Source organism: Heptranchias perlo, chromosome 25 (genome assembly GCF_035084215.1).
Source record: "Heptranchias perlo isolate sHepPer1 chromosome 25, sHepPer1.hap1, whole genome shotgun sequence".
Taxonomy (NCBI): Eukaryota; Metazoa; Chordata; class Chondrichthyes; order Hexanchiformes; family Hexanchidae; genus Heptranchias; species Heptranchias perlo.
Window position 1 is genome coordinate 13,096,042 of NC_090349.1, and position 10,201 is coordinate 13,106,242.

Consider the following 10,201-nt stretch of genomic DNA (forward strand, 5'->3'; position numbering starts at 1 on the left):
CCAACCAACCAACCAAACTTCTGCTCTCTTGAATAAGTCGATTCCCTTTCTGGGCTAAGGTTCCACGGCACCACTCGCCCTTCAGTACCTCACCCAAGTAGCCATTATTCACATGTGAACTTAAGACAGCAAGTTGTCAGGAGGCTTTTTTAAAATTATTATTCATTCATGGGATGTGGGCATCGCTGGCAAGGCCAGAATTTATTGCATATCCCTAATTACCCTTGAGAAGGTGGTGGTGAGCCGCCTTCTTGAACTGCTGCAGCCCATGTGGTGAAGGTTCTCCCACAGTGCTGTTAGGAAGGGAGTTCCAGGATTTTGATCCAGCGATGATGAAGGAACAGCGATATATTTCCAAGTCGGGATGGTGTGTGACTTGGAGGGAACCGTGCAGGTGGTGGTGTTCCCATGTGCCTGCTGCCCATGTCCTTCTAGGTGGTAGAGGTTGCAGGTTTGGGAAGTGCTGTCAAAGAAGCCTTGGCGAGTTGCTGCAATGTATCCTGTAGATGGTACACACTCAGCCACGGTGCGCCGGTGGTGAAGGGAGTGAATGTTTAGGGTGGTGGATGTGGTGCCAATCAAGCGGGCTGCTTTGTCCTGGATAGTGTCGAGCTTCTCGAGTGTTGTTGGAGCTGCACTCATCCAGGCAAGTGGAGAGTATTCCATCACACTCCTGACTTGTAGGTGGTGGAGAGGCTTTGGGGAGTCAGGAGGTGAGTCACTCGCCACAGAATACCCAGCCTCTGACCTGCTCTTGTAGCCACAGTATTTATTTGGCTGGTCCAGTTAAGTTTCTGGTCAATGGTGACCCCCAGGGTGTTGATGGTGGGGGATTTGGCTATGGTAATGCCGTTGAATGTTATGGGGAGGTGGTTATACGCTCTCTTTTTGGACATGGTCACTGCCTGGCACGAATGTTACTTGTCACTTATCAGCCCAAGCCTGGATGTTGTCCAGGTCTTGCTGCATGCAGGCACGGACTGCTTCATTATCTGAGGGATTGCGAATGGAACTGAACACTGCAATCATAAGCGAACATCCCCATTTCTAACCTCATGATGAAGCGAAGATCATTGATGAAGGAGCTGAAGATGGTTAGGCCGAGGACACTGCCCTGAGGAATTCCTGCAGCAATGTTCTGGCACTAAGATGACTGGCCTCCACCAACCACCACCATCTTCCTTTGTGCTAGGTATGACTCCAACCACTGGAGAGTTTTCCCCGATTCCCATTGACTACAATTTTACTAGGGCTCATTGGTGCCATACTCGGTCAAATGCTGCCTTGATGTCAAGGGCAGTCACTCTCATCTCACCTCTGGAATTCAGCTCTTTTGTCCATGTTTGGACCAAGGCTTTAATGAGGTCTGGAGCCAAGTGGTCCTGGTGGAACCCAAACTGAGCATCGGTGGGCAGGTTATTGATGAGTAAGTGCCGCTTGATAGCACTGTCGACAACATCTTCCGTCACTTTGCTGATGATTGAGAGTAGACTGATGGGGCGGTAATTGTCTGGTATATGTCCATGTGGGGCCATTACAGCCAAGCCCAATCTTTTATCATTCGAAATCTACACACGTACATTTCCAGCAAGAGTTGCTGGACACCAATCAGGATAAACGTAACATTATAACCTTTACGTTCATGCTGTTTACATATTTCCCCATTAATGCACTAGGAACAAATGACCAATGTTCTAAATAAAGTGTACAGAATACTGTGACTGGGCCAAGCTGTTTATATTTACCACAGATATTCTATGTGTCTTTCTTGCAGTAAATGGAATGGTCTTGACAATGAGATTCATAAGGTTTATACTGAGACTGCACGGATTCCGTTCACCCAATGAGCTATTGAAATAACCAGTTACATGTGCCAGCTTTTGATTTCCAGCTGCAGTCAGCAGCTCCACTTTGGACAACAAAATAATCTGGCATGGGTGGGGGTGGGGGGTGGGGGGCATCATGAGTATAAAGTTGTTGATAATTTTACTGCAGATAGAAAATGGGAAATCTTGCCCAATGGCGTCTCCTGCCTCATATTCCCAGAGAATTCTACGAGAAAAGAGGCAGAAAATTTCACTCTGAAATCCTATTGGAGCAACCACCCGCAATACCACCAGACTGGTGCTGATCCTAATTTTCATATCACAAGTGATAGATGCAAGAATCTATGTGTCAGTTGTACACGCAGATTGGTTTATGCAAATCTGCAATATATGTACTGAGGTGTGTCTGAAAGATTATCCAGAGCCCAGTTTGGTTCCAGGATATTTTACAGACTTGGGAGTCAAATCAGGAACTCCAGGTGCAGCTTCAGGAGCTGAAGCCAAGATTGGTCCAATCTGTCCAACTCAACAATCTGTTACTCACGACTAGTTGACTCTGTCATTCACGTTCCCAATTTTGCCGGTGAAGATCTGTTGTTGTTAATTCTGAATTTAAGGATAACATTGCAACTTGACGTTTTACAGAAGGCCCTCAGAGGCATTTGATAGCCATATGAACTTCAAGAATTCTAAAGCAAATATGGGAGCATTTTAAGATCACAAAATTGTGCTGATGCTTCCAGAGAGACATGCAGAAGGAGGTACATGTGGATTAAAAGATTTTTTTATTTCAAATGAGGTAAAAGGACAACCTAGCTCCAAGCCTCCACCGTGTAGTTAAGAGTTACATAATCAGAGCTCAACAGACTATCCATACTCAAGATAAAGCATCGCTCCCCCCACCCCCTAACGCTACCCAGCAATGGCATAACAGAGACTGGAATATCATATGGAGAATTGCAGACTCAAAGCCCACGTCCTGCCGCTCAACAACAAAGTGCTTTGGAGCTTCAACTTGTCATGTGACCATGTTGCCCTTAACTGCCCCTCACATTGCTTTTTAGAAACACATGAAAGTGCACAGAAGGCTTTCTTTCTGCATTTTACATTCAAAGATTAACTAAATAGTAAATGAACATTCTTGGTTTTCATTCCATCAGCTCTGTTTGTAGTCAACTATGCAATTCCTTTGTTAAAGCCAGCAATTTCCCCATCAAACACAATTATTTCTCAATGACTGTACACACAAAAATATCAGGGTTCTTAATTAAAACTGATTAGTTAGAAAAGATAATAATATTTAGCAATGAGCCACTGACAATGGAACTGGGAATGCTTATTTTGTGTAGTCAGCTAGATATGATACTCATCAATATCCACCATTGCGCTTAACAGCCTTCTAACCAAGCTACTGCAAAGTCCAGTCGCTGGAGTACATACACGCTTCCCATAAGGACACACTCTACTTAGAGAACTTAAGCTTAGGTTGGCAAGACTAAGAACCCCCAAGAGTACATATGGGTACTGGGGGTAGTTTATCCCATTCAGCATACCAGCAGATAAGTTACCCATTTCTTGTCCAGCTCGGACCAACCTATCTTTAGGACAGTGGCTTGCAGGGTTATCTGGAGCTGAGTGGAAAGAATCCCAGTCCTAAATGATAGGGTTATCTCTCCAAGACCCACTAATGAGCAGGGCTGGTTCATGAATCTTCAGTAGCTCCCTGCACCTGTGCACCTATCATGGCTCAGATATCCAATTACCGAGTGTGCATAAGGAGTTGACTCAGTTACAGGCTCTCACTGTTGTCTTGGAGCCAACTTGGCCCAAAGGAGATCCCACATATTGTCTCCCCAACCAAGGAGGACAGCTACTAGTTGGTCATTAGACAAGCACGAACTTGTGCCCTCGCTAGCAGATACATAATTCTCCCTCACACATGAACACAACCCACATCCCATTGAACAATGGCTGGATGTACAGAATTTCGGCAGCAACTGATGGCCTCTCTGCATCCTACTGAAGTTGAACAAATCTTGGATTTATGAGTATGTGTTCAAATATCAGGTCTTTAGGTAACCCCTTCCAGCGGCTGTTGTTCCAAGCTTCAGAGTTGCTTCCTCGGCTATTTGATGGACATTTGGCTTCAGAGTAGTGGAAGAACCTATGCAGGTCAGCTTGCAATGTGCTGCCAGCTTGGTGCCCCAGACGTCCAATTGTGTGTACCAGGCTTACTCAGCAATAACTAAGCCTAGAGGCCACCCTCACCAAACAGTAACCAGGAGGGAGAATCCTGCCCAAATTTTCCCCTCCTTAGCCCTGAAACGCTGTTGCTAACTGTAGCACCCTATCTACTGCCCTCATTCAGATTAGCTAAATTAGCACAGACGGAGAACAAAACTGGTCGGTAGGGCTTAGAATTATACCAGACAGTGCCACTGTGCGTTAGCTCGGCTCATTGGTGTCAACATTCTTGCCTGAGCCAGAAGGCTCTGGGTTGAGGCCCAACTTCAGGACTTCACATAATCTGCATTGATAATCCAATGTAGTATTAAGGAAGTGTTGTTTGCCTGTTCCATTGGTTTAGGTGGACATCAAAGATCTGATGACAATATTTAAGAAGGGCAAGAAATTCCCTCAGTGCCTTAGCTAGTATTCGTACCTCAGACAATATCCCAGAAAAAGATTAACTGGTGATTCATCTTATTGCTGTTTGCGGGATATACATGCTTACATAACAGTCACTGTACGAAGTAATTCATTGTATGTGAAGCATTTTGAAATGTTTGAGAGACTTGATAAGTGCTGTATAAATGCAAGTCTGTAGTTACCCACTTGGTTATTAGGTCCAGTTCACATTTCTTTACCTATTCAATAACATACATTTGTATAGCACCTTTCATGCAAATTAGTAATAGTTCCTATTTCAAAATCCACTAATCAAAATTTCTACTGAATGGAACTAATGGAGAATACTAATGGAAAATATTACCAACTTCAAAATAGCATATACCTATTGTCACAAAAAAATGTATACCTTCAACAAAGATATATCTAACATAGGAGCTAAACACCACTTTTTTGCTTAAACCTAAAAGCATACATCTGCTATTCCAGTCCTTGTTACGTGATTTAACCACTCTTCACCCAGGTTGTGGCTCCTACTGGCAGAGACTGTAAGAGCTGCACAAGTCTACTAACCTGCCTCCAAAAAAAAGGTTAATTTTTAAAAAACATTTTACTCCCTACTCCTGTAATTTCTTTTTTAAAAACCAACATCCTCAGGCTTTGGCACCCAGGAGACCAGATCTGTAGTGTGCAGGGAGCTCCCCGACGGACCAATAGGTAAATCCACTTCCCAGTGTAGTGCTGGCCCAAATAGAGCAAGGAGGTTGTAGATTCAAGCCTGATCTGTGCTGAATTCAGCAATATCAGCAAGGGAGCAGTTGGGGCCCGATTGGCCTCGCTGTCTCTAGGCTAGGTGCTACCCCATACCAGCAGGCCCAGTGACTTCAGGAGAGTAACGAGGATAACAGAAGAGGGTGGGGGGGTCCTGACTGGACAATATGATGGTGCGACAAGCAAACGTTACACTTCAGGAATAAGTCCGCAAACTGTTCAAATAATCAGACTGGGGAATGGAGTAAGGGAGAAATGGTTGTAAAGTGTTAATTTTCCCATCCATATATGCTATTCTTCTTCCAGTACTCCTCCAAGAGAATCACTGTACGCTCCTATAGTCAGAAAGCACAGGGGCTCCCCAGCTTCGAAACTCAATTCAAAAGAAAACTGGATATATTTTATTTGTCTTAGCAACATTTGGAAATTGTAGTTATTTCAGATTTCCAAGAAAAAAATCTGCACAAGCCTTTATTTAGAAACATGAATCTTACATTAAAATGCTTTTTAAAGCTTTTCTTTAAATATGTCTAAGACTGGAATGAAATAGGTCTGACATGCAGCAGCTCAAACAGGGACAACAAATGCCCAGTCTTAAAAAGAAATAACCCAAACATGTAGAAATAAATTTTTAAAAGTAAATAATGCAATCTAAGCTTTTGATTTGTGGATGAGCTGGGACAAATTTGTTATTTTAAACTTTGGGGGGACGAGCGGGGTTTGTGATCGAGATTGGGGGGACGAGCGGGGTTTGTGATCGAGATTGGGGGGACGAGCGGGGTTTGTGATCGAGATTGGGGGGACGAGCGGGGTTTGTGATCGAGATTGGGGGGACGAGCAGGGGTTTGTGATCGAGATTGGGGGGACGAGCGGGGTTTGTGATCGAGATTGGGGGGACGAGCAGGGGTTTGTGATCGAGATTGGGGGGACGAGCGGGGTTTGTGATCGAGATTGGGGGGACGAGCAGGGGTTTGTGATCGAGATTGGGGGGACGAGCGGGGTTTGTGATCGAGATTGGGGGGACGAGCAGGGGTTTGTGATCGAGATTGGGGGGACGAGCGGGGTTTGTGAGTTAGGTTTGTAATTGGGATTTTTAGAGTTTGCGGAGTTTGTGATTGAGATTGGGGGGACGAGCAGGGTTTGTGATCGAGATTGGGGGGACGAGCGGGGTTTGTGATCGAGATTGGGGGGACGAGCAGGGGTTTGTGATCGAGATTGGGGGGACGAGCGGGGTTTGTGATCGAGATTGGGGGGACGAGCAGGGGTTTGTGATCGAGATTGGGGGGACGAGCGGGGTTTGTGAGTTAGGTTTGTAATTGGGATTTTTAGAGTTTGCGGAGTTTGTGATTGAGATTGGGGGGACGAGCAGGGTTTGTGATCGAGATTGGGGGGACGAGCGGGGTTTGTGATCGAGATTGGGGGGACGAGCAGGGGTTTGTGATCGAGATTGGGGGGACGAGCAGGGGTTTGTGATCGAGATTGGGGGGACGAGCGGGGGTTTGTGATCGACATTGGGGGGACGAGCGGGGTTTGTGAGTTAGGTTTGTAATTGGGATTTTTAGAGTTTGCGGAGTTTGTGATTGAGATTGGGGGGACGAGCAGGGGTTTGTGATCGAGATTGGGGGGACGAGCGGGGTTTGTGATCGAGATTGGGGGGACGAGCAGGGGTTTGTGATCGAGATTGGGGGGACGAGCGGGGTTTGTGAGTTAGGTTTGTAATTGGGATTTTTAGAGTTTGTGATTGAGATTGCGAGGACGAGCGGGGTTTGTGATTGAGATTGGGGGGACGAGCGGGGTTTGTGATTGGGATTGGGGGGACGAGCGGGGTTTGTGATTGGGATTGGGGGGACGAGCGGGGTTTGTGATTGGGATTGGGGGGACGAGCGGGGTTTGTGATTGAGATTGGGGGGACGAGCGGGGTTTGTGATTGGGATTTGGGGGGACGAGCGGCGTTTGTGATTGAGATTTGGGGGGACGAGCGGGGTTTGTGATTGAGATTTGGGGGGACGAGCGGGGTTTGTGATCGAGATTGGGGGGACGAGCAGGGGTTTGTGATCGAGATTGGGGGGACGAGCGGGGTTTGTGATCGAGATTGGGGGGACGAGCAGGGGTTTGTGATCGAGATTGGGGGGACGAGCGGGGTTTGTGAGTTAGGTTTGTAATTGGGATTTTTAGAGTTTGTGATTGAGATTGCGAGGACGAGCGGGGTTTGTGATTGAGATTGGGGGGACGAGCGGGGTTTGTGATTGGGATTGGGGGGACGAGCGGGGTTTGTGATTGGGATTGGGGGGACGAGCGGGGTTTGTGATTGGGATTGGGGGGACGAGCGGGGTTTGTGATTGAGATTGGGGGGACGAGCGGGGTTTGTGATTGGGATTTGGGGGGACGAGCGGCGTTTGTGATTGAGATTTGGGGGGACGAGCGGGGTTTGTGATTGAGATTTGGGGGGACGAGCGGGGTTTGTGATTGAGATTTGGGGGGACGAGCGGGGTTTGTGATTGAGATTTGGGGGGACGAGCGGGGTTTGTGATTGAGATTTGGGGGGACGAGCGGGGTTTGTGATTGAGATTTGGGGGGACGAGCGGGGTTTGTGATTGAGATTTGGGGGGACGAGCGGGGTTTGTGATTGAGATTTGGGGGGACGAGCGGGGTTTGTGATTGAGATTTGGGGGGATGAGCGGGGTTTGTGATTGAGATTTGGGGGGATGAGCGGGGTTTGTGATTGAGATTTGGGGGGATGAGCGGGGTTTGTGATTGAGATTTGGGGGGATGAGCGGGGTTTGTGATTGAGATTTGGGCGGGATGAGCGGGGTTTGTGATTGAGATTTGGGGGGACGAGCGGGGTTTGTGATTGAGATTTGGGGGGATGAGCGGGGTTTGTGATTGAGATTTGGGGGGATGAGCGGGGTTTGTGATTGAGATTTGGGGGGACGAGCGGGGTTTGTGATTGAGATTTGGGGGGATGAGCGGGGTTTGTGATTGAGATTTGGGGGGACGAGCGGGGTTTGTGATTGAGATTTGGGGGGATGAGCGGGGTTTGTGATTGAGATTTGGGCGGGATGAGCGGGGTTTGTGATTGAGATTTGGGGGGACGAGCGGGGTTTGTGATTGAGATTTGGGGGGATGAGCGGGGTTTGTGATTGAGATTTGGGGGGATGAGCGGGGTTTGTGATTGAGATTTGGGGGGATGAGCGGGGTTTGTGATTGAGATTTGGGGGGACGAGCGGGGTTTGTGATTGAGATTTGGGCGGGATGAGCGGGGTTTGTGATTGAGATTTGGGTGGCGGGGTTAAGTCAGGTTTGAGGTTGAGATTTGGAGCCGAGGCCTTTTTTTAAAAACGGATTTTCCCTCCTATCCGATGCCTGGAGGCGGGTGGCGAGGCCTGGCCTGGCCGTGCGCCGTTTACCTCGGGTCCTCGAACTCCACGAAGGCGAAGGGCGCGGAGCCGCGCTTGTTCTTCAGATCGATGTCCCTGATTTTCCCGTACTTGTAGAAGATGTCCTCGATATCGCGGATCCGCACGTCGGTCGGCAGGTTCCCCACGTAGATGCGGCTCTCCCCGCCGCTGGGGCCTCCCCACCGGTAGCCGCCCGACATCTTCCCGTCAGTAAGCGGTCCCTGCAACAAGACAAGGCAAACTCAGCCACAGCGCACTCCTCATCCCGGGCCCTGTTACCCCCGGCCTCTCCTCACCGGCTCGGGCCCAGCCATCCTCGGCCTCTCCTCACCGGCTCGGGCCCAGCCATCCCCGGCCTCTCCTCACCGGCTCGGGCCCAGCCACCCCCGGCCTCTCCTCGCCGGCTCGGGCCCAGTCACCCCCGGCCTCTCCTCGCCGGCTCGGGCCCAGCCATCCCCGGCCTCTCCTCGCCGGCTCGGGCCCAGCCATCCCCGGCCTCTCCTCGCCGGCTCGGGCCCAGCCATCCCCGGCCTCTCCTCGCCGGCTCGGGCCCAGCCATCCCCGGCCTCTCCTCACCGGCTCGGGCCCAGCCATCCCCGGCCTCTCCTCGCCGGCTCGGGCCCAGCCATCCCCGGCCTCTCCTCACCGGCTCGGGCCCAGCCATCCCCGGCCTCTCCTCACCGGCTCGGGCCCAGCCATCCCCGGCCTCTCCTCACCGGCTACCCCCAAGATCAAGCAGGCCCCGCTCCTTACTCCGGCTTCCTCCGCTCGTGCTCCCAACCAGGCCGCAGCTCGAACCGTCAGACCGCAGCAACGCTGCTTCCCGCCGCTTCTACTCCACGGCCGGTCGCGCGGGGGCAGTGTGGCCTCAGGAGCTGATTAACCCGCGCAGCGCCGGAGAGCGGCCACTGGCAGGCGCGCACTCACATTACTCTCCCATACACTTACTCACATCTGCTCAGTCACTCACTATCACATTTACACTCACTCGGTCACTCACCCTCACAGATACTTATACTCGGTCGGTCACTCATACATATACACTCAATCGCTTACTCATACATGCTCAGTCACTCACTCTCACATTCACACTCATACATACACTCGGTCGGTTAGTCAGTCACACTCTCACGTACACATACATACACTCGCACATTTACACCCACACTCTCACATTTACATTCACTGTCACATTTTTTTTATTGGTTCATAGGATGTGGACGTCGCTGGCGAGGCTGGCATTTATTGCCCATCCCTAATTGTCCTTGAGAAGGTGGTGGTGAGCCGCCTTCTTGAACCGCTGCAGTCTGTGTGCTGAAGGTTCTCCCACAGTGCTGTTAGGTCGGGAGTTCCGGGATTTTGACCCAGCGACGATGAAGGAACGGCGATATATTTCCAAGTCGGGATGGTGTGTGACTTGGAGGGGAATGTGCGGGTGGTGTTGTTCCCATGTGCCTGCTGCTCTTGTCCTTCTAGGTGGTAGAGGTCGTGGGTTTAGGAGGTGCTGTCGAAGAAGCCTTGGCGAGTTGCTGCAGTGCATCCTGTGGATGGTACACACTGCAGCCACTGTGCGCCGGT

At 49.9% G+C, this 10,201-nt stretch overlaps 1 protein-coding gene across 2 annotated transcripts in view; it reads right to left on the reverse strand.

Annotated features, from left to right (window-relative positions):
- LOC137342034 (serine/arginine-rich splicing factor 1B-like) overlaps window positions 1–9,495 on the reverse strand; it is a 29,050-nt gene extending 19,555 nt beyond the window's left edge. The window contains exons 1-2 of one of the 2 annotated variants that reach the window (XM_068005641.1): window positions 9,340–9,495; window positions 8,633–8,844 (exon numbers count right to left, since the gene is read on the reverse strand). In XM_068005641.1, the coding sequence (XP_067861742.1) occupies window positions 8,633–8,823 (191 nt within the window). In that variant the 5' untranslated portion in view covers window positions 8,824–8,844; window positions 9,340–9,495. The remainder of the gene's footprint in view (window positions 1–8,632; window positions 8,845–9,339) is intronic. The other variant, XM_068005642.1, reaches the window with a different exon arrangement.
- Window positions 9,496–10,201: the final 706 nt, after the last annotated feature.